Raw genomic sequence first — 20,179 nt, 5'->3', positions numbered from 1 at the left:
ATACTTCCTACATTCTCATCAACTCACCAAATTTCAGTGGCAAATTTTAACCAACGAACCCACGGGTCTTTTGGATGTGGGAGAAAAATGGAGTAGCTGGAGGTCACAGGGAAAACATGCAAACAGGTCTTTGGCGCTGAGGCAGGGGCTTTACCAGCTCTGCCATAGTTCCACTGCTTCTGTTCACAGAATGTCCTTATCATAAAGGTGCAGCCACAAGTAACTGTTGAGACAAACCTCCTGAAGACTGTTTCCTGGGTCATTTAATACAGACTCTAGGGCACAACAGAATCTGGGTCATATGGGTTCCAGAAGAAGTTTGGTTTTCAACTAAACAGAACAGACTAGCACAGAAATAGGCCCTTTGGCCCACAATGACTGTACTGAACATGATGTCCAAATTAAACTAAAACTCTGCTGTTTGAATGTGATCCATATCCCTGCATTTTTGCATCTTTTCAGAAACCTCTTAAACACTTCTATTGTATCTGCTTTCACCGCTACCTCTGCCAGCCTGTTCCAGGCACCCAACACTCTCTGTGTAAAAACTTGCCCACACATCATCTTCAAATTCTTTCCCCCCCCCCCCCCCCCTCACTTTAAACAAATATCATTTGTGTGTGGCATTTATAATCCAGGAAAAAGACTCTGACCATCAACTCTATCAAAGTCTCTGACGTGTTTCCCCTCAGCCTCTGACACTCCAGAGAAAACAACTCCAGTTTGTCCGACCTCTTCCCATAACTCATACCCTTTAATCCAGGCAACATGGTGGTAAACCTTTTCTGTACCTTTTCAATGCCTCCTCATTATTTCCTGAGCTTCCCAGGTTTATTACAGCCACTACCTGTGAGAGTACATCATCTGCTACAGGTGCTCCCCTACTTATGATGGTCTGACTTATGATTTTTCAGTTACGATGGTTCGAATCCGTACTTTCAATTTTGAATTCTAATCTGTTCCTGCGCTTGTGATATATGGTATGCTTCTCTCTCATGATGCTGGGTGCTGGCAGCATCGCACGCGAGTGTCATACAGCATATTGTCTCACGATGCTGACTCAACAATGCTCACAGTCTCTGTAGTGATCATATGAACGAGTGCACTGTAAACAACCCATCACGTCTACTAAATGCCCATGTGAGTCTCCTCACCATCCAGCATTTAATTTTAGTTCAATGCTTCAAACATTCTTCATGCCCAATGTGCTTTCAGCTATGCACGTTAATGGTTTTTATCAGTGTGGATTGAAGGTATTCAAATTTTAATTATAAAAAATAGTAGGTGCAGTATTCTTTATCAACTTACGCTTTTTTTCGACTTACAAGTTGAGGAGCACCTGTCATCGATTTACGTGATGCATTTCTTGATTGTGTATTTTAATAAGCCTTCTGTTGGAGTCAGTTTTGACAGAGTAATATGTTGTTTTTTCACCTGAAGGTTTACCCTTCTGCAGTGCTGCATCACAGACTGGTTGCTCAGTAAAGTTGATCCCTCTGTTTGTCTATTCCACTAACTTCACAGCCACACACAGCATTCAAATTGGAGCGCACTGGGAGCTTTGCGCCTTCCCAGTCCTGTCATCAATATGGTGGCCTTGTCAACTTTCAGCTATTTATGGAGAAATTGCACCTCAGATATAATTAAAGATTACAGCCACTCTACAGGCTGAGATTGACAATAATGGGTCCACATGGTGTGATCAGAGAGTGGTGGGGGGATTGAGGTTGGAAATAATGTCCATGTTTGTACAAAAAAAAGAGCAGTTATCTTATCCATAAAGCTTCCTCAGCAGCATCAGTTTTGTTGAATCTTTCATTATTAACCCATTATTAGATAGCTCTATTTTTGACCCCATCTACCAATGATGCCACTTTCAAGGAATTATGTATCTATATTTCCAGATCTCTCTGTTCTACTGCACTCTGCAATGCCCAACCATTTATGGTGCAAGCCTTACCCTAGTTCATCCCCCCACAAAGTGTATTACTGCAAATTGTAAAGCTTTGCATGCTTCTGGAAGGATTAATCATTCAGCCCATAATCTGTGCCAACAAAGCAATGTCCTTAGCAGTTGTAAAAATTAATGATTTCAGAAATGAGTAAAAGAAGTGATCACATTATTCCAATGCAACAGATCCAACAAATGATTTTTATGGGATTACAGTATGCTTCCACGTATCCAAAATGCTTGGAAAGCTACTTTTTTCAGTTATTTGGATTTTTCGGTTATCGAAGGCGAAGCAGCAGAGGCATCAGGAGAATACTTTTATCCACATTTAAACAACAAAAACAACAGCAGACCTTCCGAGCATGAAATAATGTTTAATATGTTCCAAAAAAAACTTGATCTCTGCTTACAAATAAGATAAATGGAGCACCAAACACTAGTAATTCTCCTCTATCGCTTTTTCAATTGTTTCCAACAATTACTAATCATTAACAATGATTTTTGTCTTAAAAGTCCCTCTTTGATTTTATAAACTGACAAGATAGCTCTGCTGTTATCAAAATGGTGGGTTGGGTCCACATGGACAATTCTTTTCAATTTATGACGTCATGTCACAAACGTTTGATTTTGAAATGGGGAAATGTACTGTACTCATTTCTACATCACTACAGCAATTAATACTGACTGTAAAGCATTTTAGGATACCCTGGGTAGTGTAAGGTGCCATATAAATGTAAGTTGTTTTTGTTATTTATCAGTTTCAGGTACACTGAAAACTCTTTACATCTTGTTATATTAATGAAATCAAAAATTTGAAATGGACAGTCAAATGGAGCACACATCTGGCAGAGACCAGGAGGGTGGGGACAGAGGGTGAAATTTGGCCTCTGTCAATACTGGTGCAATTCTGTCCGTCAGGATCAAGAAAACAGTGCAAAATGTTGAGAAACCACCAGTACAATTTTGGACACCCCCAGCAAATTACCATATTACCATATTCATCCCATGTATCGCAGGCAAAAGACTCCATACATAACCTTTCTCCTCCTGTGTATAGCCTCTCTATTTATAAGCTTCCATTTCTCACCCCAACATCTCTAATTTTTTTCAATTCTCAAATACTTCAAATCATTTTTCTAATGACTCCCAAGGATTTTTGCAAGCCCTCTTGTCCGTTGTCCTTGGTTGTGGACTTAGCTCTTGTCATTAACTTGTGGATCATTAATGGATTCAGAACTTCAAACTGAATTCTACCTGCTAGATGGTTTTCACCCAGAGGAACATCACGGGGAAGCCGCTCAACCCCTCAAGACTGTTTCTTACTCAATTTAAACACAAAAGTCTGCAGAAGTAGTGATTATAGTTTACACAAAAATGCTGGAGAAACTTAGTAAGTTACACAGCATTCTTTATAGTCCCTTTTCCATTGGCATTATGTTCCAGGAATTAACTGGGAATTTACTGGGACAGGGTCTAGTGGAAAAGGAACACTGTCCAAACGCCGGCTTCAAATGACGTCATTTCACACTAGGGATTAACCACCTCTACCCCTACTCATATCCCCACCTCTTGCTGACGGCAGTGCGTTAGTAAAATCAGTGGAAAAGGGACAGCAGAAAGTCACCCATTTCCAGTTGAAGATAGAACACTCTGATCCCCAGGGATCAGTGTGTTCAGTGGAAAAGCAATTGGTGTCCCAGTTAAGGGTGGTCCAGTAGGAACGGCACAAAGGGCTTCATATCCCGGGACACTGCACAGCCAATTAACTGTGATACCAGTGGAAAAGAGGATTTTGTAGCAAAGATAAAAATACATAGCCAATGTTTCAGGCTGAGCACTTCATCAAGGTATGTGGAAAAAGCATGTAGGTATCTGAATAAAATGGTGGGAGGAGGGACAGGGGGAGGGCAGACCCACAAGCAAGAGATCAAAGATGGATATGGGATGGAGGGCACAAGAAATAAAGTTGAGTAGTGATAGGGGGAGGGAGGATAGCTCTCTGAATGTAGAGGGGTGGTGGTGGTATTGCTCCTCCAATTTACAGGTGGCCTTAGTTTGGCAGTGCATGAGGACATAAACAGTCATGTCGGCATGGTAGTGGGGCACGGAATTAAAATGGTTGGCCACTGGGAGATCCCACCATTGCTGCGGACAGAGCTAAGGTGCTCAACAAAACGATCTCCCAGTCTGCATCTAGTCTCTCCGATGTAGAGAAGGCTATAATGGGAGCATCAGATGCAGTAGATGACCCCCCCACAGATTCACAAGTGAAAGAGTTGCTTCTCTTGCAAACACTGTTTAGGGGCCTGAATTGTGATGAGGGAGAAGATGTGAGCTCCTGTAATCACAAGGGTAGTACCAAGGGGAAAATTAGTGGGAAGGGATAAGTGGACGAGGGAATCACAGAGGGAGTGGTCTCTGTGGAATGCAGATAGGGGAGGAGAGGGGAAGATGCGTTTGGTGGTGGGATAATGCAGTCATCAGAAATTGCGGAGGATAATATGTTGGATGCAGAGGCTGGTGGAGTGGTAGGTGAGGACAAAGGGAATCCTGTCCTTGATGCATCTTGGAGCAGAGGGGACCAAGGTAGGTGGAGGAAACAGAGGATATAGATAAGGGCTGAATTGATGGTGATGGAGGGAAGCCACGTTTTTAAAAGGAGGATATCTCGGATGATCTGGAATGGAAGACCTCATCCTGGGAGCTTTTGTGACGCAAGGCTCCCCTGTAAAAGATTCTATTCCTCTCTGTCAATTCCTCCATCTGCATCGCTACTGAACCCTCTCCAAAGCCGACTAGAACTGAATACAATACAGTATTCCATGAATCGGTACTTATAGCAGCAGTGTCCACCTTCACCCTCCCTTCCTGCTCTCTGTGTTCCTGCCCCTCCCCTTGCCTGCTTTCACCTATCACTCATCTATCTGTTTCCCAACTTCACCCCTCCATCCCTTACCGGCTCCATTCTCGGTCCACCTATTACCTGCTGGCCCGTATCACTCCTTCCTTTCTCCCTTTTATACCGCTACCTTCCATCTCCACTTGTTATGGCCTCACACCTATGCGTGTTTTGCATAAAGCCTATCACCACTGGTGACCCATTAGAGGCCAAGCTTGGGTGTCCAACAAGCCTGCACAAGCCAGTCAATTGAGAACAAGGACAACTATAAAATCAGGAATAAGATGCAGCCAATGGTCTACACAGGTCTTGTTTAGTGGGAGACTCTAAAAGAGTCTCGTCTAATAAACTAAGGACATAATCTATCTTGCTCAGATTAACATCGTTTGTCCTTTGTTCTGTCATGGGTTCAGTAACTACTATGCTCTCTCAGTCCTGATGCAGGGTCCTGGCCAAAACATTCCCAATTCACATGTTTGCCAGGAGACCAGACTCTCGAGCTGGGACACTAATGTGCCTGGCACATGAACTTATTTGATTCTGAATCACCCACATAAGAGACAAAGCTTCAAACAAGCACAAAACACAGGGGCAAAAGGAAGAAAGGCAAGCCGAGGAAAGTTTCCATCACTGACAATCCAGGCTTAATCTTCAGTCCTCTTCTGCCCGTGGATGGAATGATGCATCAGCAACCAATCATTCCCCAATACAAGTTCAACACTTCAGTCATTTGTGGGCTGACGAAACCAATCAATGAAGGCAACCTCAATGAAAACAGCATTCCATCAAAGACAAGTTCATGGAGCGTCTTATATCTCAGTTGAAGCAAAAAAAAGGCATATGATCAATTGATGACAACTGAAATCCTACATAACCCTTTAAAGGCACAAAATGATGAGTGCACAATGAAATTTGACACATATATATCTGCTAAGAGAAAAATCAACATTTTGTCACAACTTCAATGACATTGAAGGTGAGTGTCACAGTGTATGGAACAGGACAGCATGGCGGGATGAGTTGGGAGGAGATTGTGCCATGGTGGGATGGGGGGGGGGATGGGGGGAAGAGGGGGAAGCTCCATAGGAAAGACATTTTCCTGCACTGAGAGATTAATGCAGACCCAGTCACATCCAAAACATACATAACACCTTGCTGACAAATCCTATGGAATCTGATAGAATTTATTAGGATATCACAGAGCTACAGAGGAAAATCTCTACCACAGGATTAAAGGTAAATGTGTCCATGCTCAGAAGCCTGCACTGCCATGAATGCCACACTGGGCAATTTCAAGATGTAAGTGCATAGTAAGATAATTTCCTGTGAGTCAGGACCTCTCAATGATGCATGAGCACTGGTCTGCGAATAGTCCCATGGGACTGCAAAAATCAACTCATGTCAAATTTAAACACTACCCCCTAATCCATAGTTCAATGATGCGTGGACTCTGGTTGCTTAGTCAAAAGAGGCAGCCACTTCTACTTCCACTGCTAAGCAGTATCCTACCTTGGTGATCAGAATTCTGTACTTTTCCAGCATTGCTTGGTTGTCGTGGCAACCCGCCAGCAGTTGCCAAACCTCAGCTCTGAGTGCTTCTGGAACTCCGCGCCTAACGAGGACAGGCAGCCCCTTGGGTCTGGCAGTCAGGTTGCTGTGCCTGAAACAAGACACTCCATCAGTGGGTGGATACACTCAGTACGAGGTTACCTCTCAGCCACATGACAGTAAACGTTACATTTCAGTAATAATCCCTCCCCTTCTGCACCATTTTTTAAACTCAGTGTGGAATTCTTTGCAGCCCAAATACAATCCCAAGTCTTTGGTAGTCTGGTATCACTCTTGGTTGATTTATTTGACATGTGGCCCCCCACAAAGGCAACAAAGTTAGTGTGATGTTATCACAGTGCCAGCGACCCAGGTTCGAATCCGCTGCTGTCAGCAAGGCATTGCGCATTCTCCCCAGGTCCTGCACCATTTATTAGCTCCAACATGGACAACAAAGGAAGGAGTCCTTGTCCAGAGGTGTGATGCACCCTGGCAGAAAGCAGCCACACTTCTCCACAGCTGGGTTGTGGCACTCACCATCTTTGCAGCAAGTCCCCCCACGATTCCAGGATTTTCTCTGGACACTCTTTGGAAACATCTCCAGTGCCGCTTGATAATTCATTATCACTGTCTGCAAGGGAGTGGAGAAAGAGAGAGACTAATACAGCTGCACGTCATTACACAGTCTGTCTATTTCTACAAAGAGGTCCCAAGAGGACTGAGAAATCACAAGGCAAGATGAGGGCAGTACTTTTGCCCACCAGGTGACTGCACAAGGTTGTTTTGAGGACGAGTTCACAATAGAAGTGATTGGAACTTCAAGTGATTTTAATTTGGTGGAAATTACTGAAAATCCTTTCCACCGATTAGTTTAACCTGCCAAAATCAGTGATCATTTGTCCATCCACCTGAAGCCTTATCTATTCTTTTCACACACGTGCTGTCTGACCTGCCAAGTGCTTACAGAATTTTATTTTTATTTTGAGCACTTTCCTTTCCTGATGCTTTTGGTTAAAGGCATAGGCAGATGAAGTATTGGGGTACAGCTTTTGAGCTTCGCTGGGCTCTTGATGTCAACCATGGAGGTCATAGATGATTTGTATTCTGGACAGAGATCAGTGACCAGCAGGGATCTGTTCTGGGACCCTTCCTCTTTGTGATTTTTATAAATGACCTGGATGAGGAAGTGGAAGGGCAGGTTAGTAAGTTTACAAATGACAATAAATGGAGTGGTGATGTGGATAATCTGGAGGGTTGTCAGAGGTTCCAAAGGGACATTGATAGGCTGCCGAACTGGGCTGAGAAGTGGCAGATGAAGTTTAATAGGAAAAGTGTGAAGTGGTTCATTTCAGTAAGTCAACACAATTCATAAGTCAGAATACAATGTTCGTGGGAGGACTCTGAACAATGTGGATGAACGGAGAGATTTGAGGTCTGTGGCCGGACACTCAAAGCTGCTGCACATAAGAAGGCATATGGTGTGTCGGCCTTCATTAACTGTGGGATCAAGTTCAAGAGCCATGAGATGATGTTACAGCTTTTATAAGGCCTTGGTTAGACCCCATTTGCAATATTGTGTTCAGTTCTGGTTACCTAATTACAGAAAAGACGTAGATGCAATAGAGAGGGTGCAGAAGAGATTTACGAGGATGTTGCTTGGATTGGAGAGCATGCTTTATCAGGATAGGTTGAGTAAATTTGGTCTTTTCTTCTTGGCGTGATGAAGGATGAGGTGTGTCCTGATAGAGAGGTGTACAAGTTGATAAGAGGCTAGATTCTTTTTTCCCAGGGTTGAAATAGCTAACATAAGAGGACATAATTTTGTGCTTTGGGGTGAGTAAAGGAGGGGTTGTAAGAGGCAGGTTTTCCCACACAGAGAGTGGTGGTTGCATGGAATGCGCTGCCAGCGACAGTGGTGGGGGTAGGTACAATAGGACCTTCTAAGAGACTATTGGATCAGCATATGGAACTGACAGAAATGACGGTTCTGCTGTAGGAAATGCAGTGTTATTCTGGGAGTAGATTATTAGGTTGGCACAACACTGTGGGCTGAAGGGCCTGTACAGTGCTTTAGATTTCTGTGTTCTATGGGGGTGAATTTTAAGGGTTTCCACTGGGCAAGGGGCAGGAAGATGGACTGAAGGTGTATTCAAACGCTCCCATTGTACGAAAATAGGTACCGGTAGACAGTCATTCAGCAAAGACTTCGGCCCAACTTGCCCATGCCAACCAAAATGTCCCACTCACACTAGTCCCTCCTGCCTCTGTGTGACTCATGTCCCTCTAATACACATCCTACCCATCTTTCAGAGAAAGATAATTTTTTCCTTTATTTGTCCCTGTGCTTCATTGTTTTAAATTTTTAATCAAACAATTCACATATAGTTAAAGTGCACATTCCAGATTTTATTCAAGGTTATTTGTATACATTTTGATTTAACCATGTGGAAATTACATCACTTTTTATGTGTAGACTCCTCATTTCAGGGCCCTACAATGTTTGAGACATTTGGATTCGCAGGTATGTGTGAATACTCATGTATGTTTACTTGCTTCATTGGTGTAGGTATAAAACAGTTAGACTTGCTTCTAAGCTTTTGATCTCCTTTGGAGTTTGTAGTTGCCATTTTTTAACATGAGGACCTCACTTGTGTAAATGAAACTCAAAGAGCCATTATGAGGCTGAAAAATAATAAAACAGTAAGAGGCATCACCCAAATTTTAGGATTACCAAAGTCAACTGTTTGGATCATCATTAAGAAGAAAAAGCATACTGGTGAGCTCAGTAATCGCAAAGTGGATTACCCACTCTTCAGGAGGAACACGTGCATACGTCAATAACTACTGTCTGCAGAAGAGTTCAACTTTCAGATTTATTGACAGAGTACATGCATGATGTCACATTCAACCTGAGATCCTTTTTCCTGCAGGCGAGGCAGAATTACCACTTATTGGTAGTACAAAAAGACTGCACACTGCATATACATGTAAACAAATAAAAAACTGTAAACAGATGATGAATGTAAACAAATTGACGATGAAATTTAGCAAGTATTTTTAAATATCAATTAAGTGAGTCCCTGATTGAGTTTATTTTTGAGGAGCCTTTGGTGGAGGGGTAACAGCTGTTCCTGAACCTGGTGGTGTGAGTCTGTGGCACCTATACCTCTTTCCTGATGGCAGCACCAAGAACAGAGCGTGCATTGGGTGATGTGGATCCTTGATGATTGCTGCTGCTCTCTGATGGCAGTGTTCCCTGTAGATGTTCTCACAAGTGGGGAGGGTTTTGCCTGTGATGTTCTGGGCTGTGTTCACTACCTTTTGGAGGGCTTTACGTTCAAGGGTATTGGTGTTCCCATACAAGACCATGATGTAGCCAGTCAGCACACTTTCCACCACACATCTGAAGAAATTTTCCAGGGTTTCTGGTGTCATTCCCAATCTCCACAAGCTCCTCAGGAAGTAGAGGCACTGACATGCTTTCTTCATGTTGCCATTAGTGTGTTGGGTCCAGGGAAGATCCTCTGAGATAATGTCTCCCAAGAACTTAAATTTGTTCAGCCTCTCCACTTCTGATGTCCCAATGATCACTGGATTGTACACCTCTCGCTTTTCCTTCCTGAAGTCAACAATCAGCTCCTTAGTTTTGGTGACATTGAGTGCAAGGTTATTGTTGGTGCACCATTCAGCCAAGTTTTTAATCTCCCTCCCGTTTGCTGACTCATCGTCTTTTTTTTTAATACAACCATTTGTAGATGGTGTTATTGTCGTACCGAGCTACACTGTCGTAGGTGTAAAATGAGTAGAGCGGGGACTGTTCATGACTTAATGAAAAGAAATACAGAGGGTACACTGCAAGATGTAAGCTACTAGTTAGCCACAGAAAGGATGGCCAAATTACAGTTTGCCAAGAAATATTTAAAAAGAGCCTGCAGAATTCTGGAAAAAAGGTCTTGAGGACAGATGAGACCAAGATTAACCCGTATCAGAGTGATGGCATAATTAATGAAGGCATAAAGGAACTGTCCAAGATCCAAAACATACAGCATCTTGTAGTGTAGTCTTTGATTTTTTTTCATGAAGACTTCTGTGGCCATAGTTATTAACACATCTACACCTGCCTCCTGAAGAGGGTTTCTCATCCATTGAACATACATACATTTGGGGATTTTTCTTCATTATGATGAGGATTCTTCTGTCATCAGCAATGGAGGATCTTTCTTGGAATATCAGTCCCTTTGTGATTACTGAACTCACCAGCACACTTTTTCTTCTTAATGATATTCCAAACAGTTAATTTTGGGAATCCTAAGGTTTGGGCGATGTCTCTTACTGTTAAATTGTTGTTTTCCACCCTCATAATGGCTTCTTTGACTTTTATTGGCACAACTCTAGTCCTCAATTACAAACTCCAAAGGTGATCAGAAAGTTCGCAGCAAACCTAGCTCTTTTATACCTGCACCAGTGAAGCAATTCAGCATTCCTGAGTACTCACAAGCACCTGTGAAACCAAATGCCCCAAACATTATTGCGCCATGAAATGAGCAGACGATGTATAAAAAAGTGCTGCAATTTCTACATGGTCAAACCAAAATGTATACAAATAACCTTGAATAAAATCTGGACTGTGTCCTTTAATTACATGTGAATTGTTTGATGACTAAATAAAAACTGTGGAGCACAGGGGCAAATAAAGGAAAAAAATGCCTTTGCCCCAAACATTATGGAGGGCACTGTATATTTCCAATTCTTTCTTAAACAATGAAATAATACCTTCCTCAACCAATTCCTCCAGCAGTTCTATAAGCCCACCATACTCTGTGTAAAAATGTTACCCCTCAGATTCCTGTTAAATCTCTCCCCAATCACCTTCAACCAATGTCCTCTGATTTTGGAGCAGCTTCTGGTTGAGCCCACCGGTGAAAAGGCAATTCTGGATTGGGAGGTGTGCAATAAACCAGATTTGATTAGGGAGTTTAAGCTAAAGAAACTCTAAGGAGGCAATGATCATAACATGATGGAATTTACTCTGCAGTTTGAGAGGGAGAAGCTAAAAACCTGGTGTGTCAGGATTGCAGTTGAGTAAAGATCATGCCAATCTGAAAGCAGTTCTACCAAGGTTTCAATAGCATGTCAACATCCTGCATCAGGTGTACACTAATGTACCTGATGTGTACAAGGCTGCTGCCCTGACCCCCACCTTAGATACTCGGATAAAATACCTGTCCTGCTAACCCATGCATATAGACTGCTTGCAAAACGAATGACGCAAGTTTGCAAGGAGATCAAAATGCAGAACGCAGCACGCAGAACACAGCTGGGGCGGGGATGCGGGGTTGGGGGGGTAGGTGCCACGGCAGCACAACAAGGCTGCTTTGAGACCACGGACTGCAGTTGTTTCAGGGAGACAGCTACCTACAACAGTCATGTAAGCTTAGAGGAGTACATGAGCTCAGTGGTAGGGTTCTGAAAGAGGTAGCTGAAGAGATTTTTTTTCTCACAAAAATAGATTTTATTCACAGTAAATTATTTACAAACATATAACCGTTCAAATTTCTTACTACCCTTAGTTTTGTAACTATATATTCCCATCACTATACATTGTTACATTAATTTCTATTTACATTATTGCTACCACTGTGGCACCTTAGGGCTTCTCCTTGGCCTCAGCTCCTCCACAGACTTCCAGACTGTGGTCCTTCCCCATCAGCTACATCGAGCCTCAGTGCCTCCTTCAGCATGTATTCCTGCAGCCTGGAATGTGGCAATTGACAGCATTCCCACACCAATATCTCCATGTGCTGAAAGTCCAATAGGTTTCAAGCAGACTAAATTGCTTGTTTCACCAAGCTGATGGCCTTCCAGCAGTTCTGGATGTCTGACTCTGTGCGACCTCAGGAACAGCCCATAAATCAGAGTCCTCTCTCATACTGCTGCTGGGGATGAACAGTGACAAGGACTCTTGCATCCTTCTCCACACACTCTTATCAAATCTATATTCTGCAAAGATGTGGGTGACTGTCTCCTCTCCACTGCAGTCATCTTGAGGACCATGTGCATTATGGGTGATGTTCTTTCAGAACAAGGCTGCTTTGATGCATGAAGGTGGTCATCAGGATGAGGGCTAAGTGAATGCATTAGTAATGACCTTTCAGAAATCACTAGTCGGGGATGGTTCCTGAGGACTGGATAGATACAAATGTCACTCCCCTCTTCAAAAAGGAAAAGGGAAAATGCGAGGAAATTATAGGCTGGTTAGCCTAAACAGTGGTTGGTAAGATTCAAGAGTCCATAATTAAGGATGAGGTTTCAGGATACTTGAAAGCACATGATAAAATTGGCTGAAGTTGGCATAACTTCCTTCAGGGAAGATCTTGCCTGACAAATCTAGTGGAATTCTTTGATGATGTAATGAGCATGACAGAAAAAGGAGAGTCAAGATGTTGTTCACTTGGATTTTCAGAAGGCCTTTGATAAGGTGCTGCACATGAGGCACCTAAATAAGATAGGAGCCCATGACGTTATGGAAAAGGTATTAGAAGATTGGCTGATTAGCAGAACACAAAAAGTGGGAATAAAGCAAGCCATTTCTTTTTCAACATTGCGTTCAGTGCAGACACTAAGGCTGAATATCTATTCCTGTCCTGTACAAAGTCTTGCAGTGTGCAAACAGGCCCACAGTCTCTCCTGCTTAAATTCAAACTGCCTACCTTTGGACCACCCTCCTCCAATCCTCTCACGTTCATGGAGTTATGCAAGTGTTTTCTTAAAGGAAGCCTATATACCTGCTTCCACCACTTTGTCTGGCAGCTCATTCCATGTGCTCACCACCCTAAGTGAAGAAATGTCCCTTCAAGTCCCTTCTAAATCCCAACATGTTCATCTTGAAATTGTGCCCACTCGTCTTTGATTCACTACTCTAGGAAACAGACTGTCCCCCTCATCATCTTATGGACTTCAATAAGATTTCCTCTCAACCACCTGTACTCCAAGGAACACAGGCCCATTTTTTCCAGTCTCTCACAATAACTCAACTTTCTTATTTCTGGCAACAACTGCAGCTCATAGAACTGTGGTCACTGGGCCCAAAGTGTTCTCCTACTGATACCTGTTATCTGATCAGCTTCATTCCCCAGTGCAAGACCTAAACCTTATCGATATATGGAGGCAATTAATCACACAGAGAGAGACTACTGCTTTTACTCAAGGGTGCACGATTCACAGAAAAGGATTGACTTATTTTTAATGTCTGCCCAGTTAAAAAGTAGAGTGATAAAAACAGAATATCTAGCAAGGCTTCTATCAGATCACTCACCACTAACATTAACTATTGTAACGATGGAAAAGCAAAAAAATGTATACAGATGGCATCTCAATGCCATGCTACTTAAAACAATAGACTTCTGCGAGTTTATAAAGTGACAGATAGAAATATTTTGTGAAACAAATCACCCGTCTACTATTAATTTTTTTTGATATGAGGGGACAAATTATATCCTATACAAAGAATATTAAGAGAGAATATATGGCAGAAGTAAACAATTTGGATATTATAGAATTATTTTTAAAAAAAATCAAAGAACAGGATTACAAGAAGAATATAGACTATTAGAGAATAAAAAGCTAAGATATAATACAATACAAACATATAGAACAGAAAAAGCTATATTAAAAACTAAATAACAATATTATGAGTTAGGTGAATGGGCAAATACAGACATTTTGGCAAATTAAAGCAGAGGAGTCATCAGGAATGATAACCACTATAAAAAGAGACAGATACTATAGCATATAAACAAAAGGAAATCAATTACATCTTTAGACAATATTACTCAAAATTATATAAATCCAAATTACTAAGAGATGAGAATGAAATGGAGAATTTTTGTTGAATGTTGAACTTCCAAAACTAGAAGAGAGAAAAGATAGAACTAGACACTTCCTTGACAAGAGAAGAAATTGAAAAATCCCTGGATACCCTACAGGCTAATAAATCACAGACAATTCAAGGGATTATTAATGCTCCTGTTAATGGATGTTCTGGATCAAGCAGTTGATCACATATCCTCCTGGAATCATTCTCAACCATGATTATTAATGTTATATTTAAAAAAATAGGGTTATCATATAGACCAATCTCTCTGTTAAATGCTGATTATAAGATACTGGCAAAAGTGTTGGCTAATAGATTAGGACAATAGCTACCAAAATTGATATATACAGACCAGGTAGGATTTGTTCAAGGAAGACATTCCTCAAATAGTCTAGGAAGATTATTTCATATAATACACATGGCAAAATTCAAACGGAATCCAAGTATAGCAGTTTCCCTGGACATGGAAAAAGCATTTGACTGTTTGGAATGGTCCTTTCTATTTAAAACATGGAAAAAAATTTGGCATAGACAGGTATTTATAAACTGGATAAACACTTTATATCATAAACCACAAGCTAAAATCATAACCTATAATCAGATGACAGCTATGTTCTCCTTGAGTACATAGGGATACCCCTGTCCCCATTGCTTTTTATTTTAACAATTGTACTGCTGGCAGATATAATAAGAAGGAATCCGGATATAAAGGGCTTCACAGTTGGACAAGAAGAACACAAAATTAGTCTATTTGCCGATGATGTGTTACTATACCTATCAGACCTGGCTAAATCTTTGGAAAAATTACATGGAACACTAGAAAAATATGGAAGAATATCTGGTTATAAAATAAATATGGACAAAAGCGAGATAATGCCATTGACACATTTTGAATAAGGAAGTTACTAAAAAGGAAGTAAATTTAAATGGAAGACGGATGGAATAAAATATCTTGGAATAGCAACTGGCAACAATTTTAAAAATCTGTATAAGCTAAATAATGTTCCTCTTTTGGGAAGATAGAAGAAGACCTGCAGAAATGGAGACTCTGATTACTCTAGTGGGAAGAGTTAATTGCATCAAAATGAAAGTAATGCCAAGACTGCAGTATCTTTAACAATCGCTGCCTATTCTGTTACCTAAAAATGTCTTTAAATTATTAAAAAATCATATTAAACAGTTCCTATGGAATAATAAGGTACCAAGAATTGCACCGGAAAAACTGACATGGGTCTACAGGGAAGGAGGACTGAGACATCCAGATTTCAATATAGCTGCACAGGCTATATTTCTCGCAGCCTTGTGGAAGACAGCCCCCTCCTTGGATTCAGATGGTAATGCATTCAATGGGGGAGGAGGAAGCAAAGGATTTTATCTATAAATGGAGTGTCAAATCTATATATTAAGACTATTACCACACATTCAGAATTATTATGAAGCGGAGCAATTAAAGTTTATTAATAGGCTGTTTGATGTAAAAAATTATAGTTAACCAAACTATATCGTACATTGATTAACTTCGTAACACTGTCAACACACATGTTAGACCACTCCTCCGAAGATATAGGAATAGATAGATCCTTCTCCAATTTATCTTTTGTCTTATATATATATCAACCTTCGTCATCTTTTCCTGTAGTAACATATACATTTCCTCCGGTATGGGTGAAGGTGGAGTTGGATCAGATTTTTCAAAAAAAATACATCATTTTATATATAAATGGAATTCATCTCTTTTACAGCAGAATAAACTGTCAGTTTTGAAACATTTGATGGGTGTATGGTATAAGCGAAACCAAATTACGGGAACAAAAGGTAAAATATCTGCTAAGACACCACTATATCATAACCAGATAATAACATTTTCTTTGAATAATTCTTATTTGAAAGACTGGGAATCAAAAGCTGTGATATTAATGGAAGATTGTTTTGAAGCAAGTGTGGCGGCACACATCCTCATGGTGAACCGGCCCTGCTTGTATCGCCACGTGGCGGGGCAGCCATGGGGAAATGGCGTCATTAGAGATTTCTCTCTGACTCCAGCATCCCTTCCAGCAGGTACCCTGGGCAGCTATTATGATGTCACAATGCACCAGGTGACTGAGCTCCTGCTGCCCTTATAAGGGTGTGCTGAATTTGAATAAAGTCATTAACGACCCTCAACGTGGTGGCTGTGTTTCTTCCACTGCTCACACCGTCACACAGGTATATTTCTTTCTTTTAATAGATTTAGAGAGAAGTTTGGTACATTACCAAACATTTTATTTGCTTACTATCAACTATGAGATTCACTGTTAGAATGTTTTGGATAAGAGTTAGTATTGCCCGGTCAAATAAAATTTGAGAAATTAATTGTTGATAAGGGATTTGTTTCAGAAATGTATATGTTACTACAGGAAAAGATGACGAAGGTTGATATATATAAGATGTAAGATAAATTGAGAAGGATCTATCTATTCCTATATCTTTGGAGGAGTGATCTAACATGTGTGTTGACAGTGTAACGGTTAATCAATGTACTATATAGTTTGGTTAATTATAATTTTTTACATCAGATGTATTTAACTCCTGAAAAGTTGAAGAGAAATGGATTTGGTTCATCAGATTTGTGTTTTCGATGTGGAGAACAGACAGGTACTTTCTAACATTCAGTATGGGAATGTACAAAAGTCACACCTTTTTGGGAAAAAAAATTAAATTTTTGTGAGATTTATTTAAGATAGATCTACAGATTGACCCGTGGGTATGTTTATTGGACTATATGAATACATTAACGACAGGTTTGTGACTGGATAAATCTCAAATTGCATTTATACGTTTAGGGTTAGTGCAAAAAAAAAGGTGATGTTTTAAAATATTGCAAACAGATCTTTGGTCGTCCCAGAGTAGTTTATGGTTAGGGTCATACAGGGTTCAGGAGCTGTTGTAAAGAAACTGATCTTAAATCTAGGCTTCTGTACCTTCTGCCTAAGATAGACAGGGTATTGGGAGTCTTTTGTGATAATATGAATTCCCCATTACTAACTGCCCAGTTTTACCTTTAATAGGAACATTGGTCACTTTGTTCACTCTATTGTTGAACATCTATAGAAACCCTTTACTGTTCACATTTCTACACAGCTTTCATGGTCAATACAAGATATTGAAAAAGCTGAAAAATCATTATAGGGAAGAAATGTAAGTACTGTATATGAGAATATAAAGAACAAGGTCAAAAGGTATGGCAAAAATCCAAGGAAAATAGTTGGAGGGATAATGCAAGTTCTAGGGGAATAGCATTATGTACATGAGGAGATGTACTAAAAGACTGGGAGATTCTGCAGGCAGAATGTGAATGGTATGATAATCAGAAGAAAAAGCAAAAGCAAAGGAGGGATGAAGACAGAGTTAAGCACCAAATGGTAAATAAACAGAGAGTGAAAAAGGAAAACCCCGGGGATCCATTATCAAGCATGGCAAAACTGTTTCTGCAAAATGATGAGGTTGAGGAGTCAGAAGATTCCTTTTGGGCTTGCCCTCCCCCACCCCCACCTCATTCACCCCCACCACCCTTATCTTCCCCAGGTCCAGGAGGCTGTTTTGCCTCAAGCTTTGCAGTCAGTACAGTTAGCCTTAGTAGGTACGGCACCAGTCCAGGTTCATTCAGCAACTGGTGATTTAACATTAAACTCCCACCAAAAACCTGAATACAATGTGTCAATAGGTGAAGTGGTTAAAAAAAAAATAAAACACAGAGACAAAGAAACTAAGCTAGACAAAATGGAACAAAAACAATACACTATCTGTATGGTTCCGAATCCCCACGGACACCAGCAAAATCAAGAAACTACAATGCCAGTCAGTGTATTGTGGAAACCACAAGAAATGTTGTTAATTGCTCATCATGCTCCTGATAGAAATAAAGACCCAATAGGTTTTGTTAACTACCATCTCACTGTTCAACCACAGAGCCACTACAGGTGACATGATTATGTTACGTGCACTCTAACATTTACATTACAAAACATCTAGGATGTAATTTAGCTGGGCGCTATATACTCACAGGATTAGGGACTCAAATTACATGCAGTGAAAGAGGCATATACATTAAAACGCCAAGAGAGATGAGCAAGGTCCATGAGTGTAAGCCACTCCCCAAAAAAATCAGTACAGGAAGAGAACTAACTATATTATGAGCCCTCCCCAGTGGTGGTCAATTGATTTGCCTCCTAACCCAATATTTTCTGCACTCTCGCACTGTCCGATCCATATGTGACAGTGTGTTATGATCCCACTGGAACAAATTATGAATTTGAACAACACTATCAATCATGGGAAGGAAAAACCATAAAAATTCTTCTGGTTGGCGAAGTTAATGGACCACCAGGAACAGCATTATAGGAAAAGTGCCTTCAGATATATGGCTGCGGATGGGTTTAGTATATCCTTTTGTGACTCTAACAATAAATCAGGATCATACAGCAAAAGAACTTGGAGTGCTAATGTAGACTTTAGTTAATCTTGCAGATGTAAGTACCACAGGAAGGTAAGAATTCTCACAGTGATTGACACCTCAAGAAGTCAAAGGCACCTTACAGCTTCATCATCCGTCAAGGTCAGAAGATGTCTGGGAGGAGGTATGGTCTGCATCACCTTATGAGGTAGGAAAAACCAACTGTGAATCTGTCTCTATCTCTTTAAAGCTTCATGCACGGCTACAAGCCATACCGCAATATCCTCTGAAACCAGAAACAACTATGGGAATTTGAGAGCTTGTAGAATCTCTACTGCATCAAGGAATTTTGGTGCCATGTCAATCTTCCTGGCCACACTCCAATCTTTCCAGAACCTAAGCCAGGATGTACTGAATAGTGATTGATACAGGATCTATGAGCTATTAATGACATAGTTATGCCTATGCACCCAATTATGCCAAATCCTGCTACCATTTTGAGTCACATACCAGCAATAGCAGTCATTTTCACTGTAATTGATCAACGGCATGCTTATTTCACTGTCCCACTGCATCCAGACAGCCAATATCTTTTTGCATTCACCCATGAAGGACAGCAGTACACAGGGGCATGTCTACCTCACCAACATTATTCTCTCAAACGCTACAAAAACAATTGTCAACCTTACAACTCTCAGAGGGACCCATGGTGATTCAACATATTGATGACCAATTATTAGCCAGCCCGAGCTTTGAAGCTAATAATACAGATACTCAAACTTTAATGAAAGCCTTGCATGGTTAGGGGGTACATGATCCCAAAAAGGAAAGTCATACATGGGCAGAAAGAAGACAAATTTCTGGGAATCATTCTTCTACATCTTATTAATCCCTTTATTGTTCTTCGCTTTTTTTAAATATTCTGTCCGATTTTCTGACCTGCCACCTGTCTTTGCACAATTATATGCCTTTCGCTTGAAAACATTTAAAAAATATTTAGTTAACACAAATGACGGTTCCTGCCCTAGAATTTTTCTCTCTTACTGGAACAGTTCTGCACAAAATGCTGCTCAGTGTGACCTGATGCATTTTGGGAAGTCAAATTAGGGTGTGGCTTATACAGAATGCAATAGGGACTACAGGTCCACAGCTCATGAAAGTGGCAACACAGGTCAATTGAGTGGTGATGGTTGCACATTTCATGCTTACCCTCATGGGGAAGGGTATAGAATGGGATGGGCTTGTCTTCTCCCAATGAAACATGCAGTCAGACGAGGTGGTGGAATTAGATATATACTCTACGCTCAATAGGCATACAGACAAATACTTTCATAGGCAAGGCCCAGAAGGTTCCTGTCTTAACAGAGTTGGATTTGTATCAATGGAGGAAAAGATCAGTATGGACGCAGTGAGTCGAGGGATCTGCTGGGGCAGCTCTCTGATAGAAGAGGGAAGGGAATGGGGTGGGGAGCTGGA

The 20,179-nt window shown here is 40.9% G+C and overlaps 1 protein-coding gene and 1 long non-coding RNA gene across 9 annotated transcripts in view; one reads left to right on the top strand and one right to left on the bottom strand.

The window, feature by feature from the left end:
• Nucleotides 1–20,179, bottom strand: part of rabgap1l (RAB GTPase activating protein 1-like) — a 458,975-nt gene that overhangs the window by 296,621 nt on the left and 142,175 nt on the right. For all 8 annotated transcript variants that reach the window (XM_069937564.1, XM_069937563.1, XM_069937559.1 and 5 more), the window contains 2 exons: nucleotides 6,936–7,029; nucleotides 6,360–6,510 (listed from right to left, as the gene is read on the bottom strand). In XM_069937564.1, coding sequence (XP_069793665.1) covers nucleotides 6,360–6,510; nucleotides 6,936–7,029 — 245 coding nt within the window. The remainder of the gene's footprint in view (nucleotides 1–6,359; nucleotides 6,511–6,935; nucleotides 7,030–20,179) is intronic.
• Nucleotides 16,424–20,119, top strand: LOC138763437 (uncharacterized). The gene is made up of 3 exons (XR_011357562.1): nucleotides 16,424–16,476; nucleotides 16,827–16,905; nucleotides 18,778–20,119. It is a non-coding gene; the product is annotated as an uncharacterized lncRNA (long non-coding RNA).

Source organism: Narcine bancroftii, chromosome 5 (genome assembly GCF_036971445.1).
Source record: "Narcine bancroftii isolate sNarBan1 chromosome 5, sNarBan1.hap1, whole genome shotgun sequence".
In the NCBI taxonomy this organism is placed as follows: Eukaryota; Metazoa; Chordata; class Chondrichthyes; order Torpediniformes; family Narcinidae; genus Narcine; species Narcine bancroftii.
The sequence above is the reverse complement of the archived record's forward strand: the minus strand, read 5'-3'. Positions and strand labels throughout refer to the sequence as shown.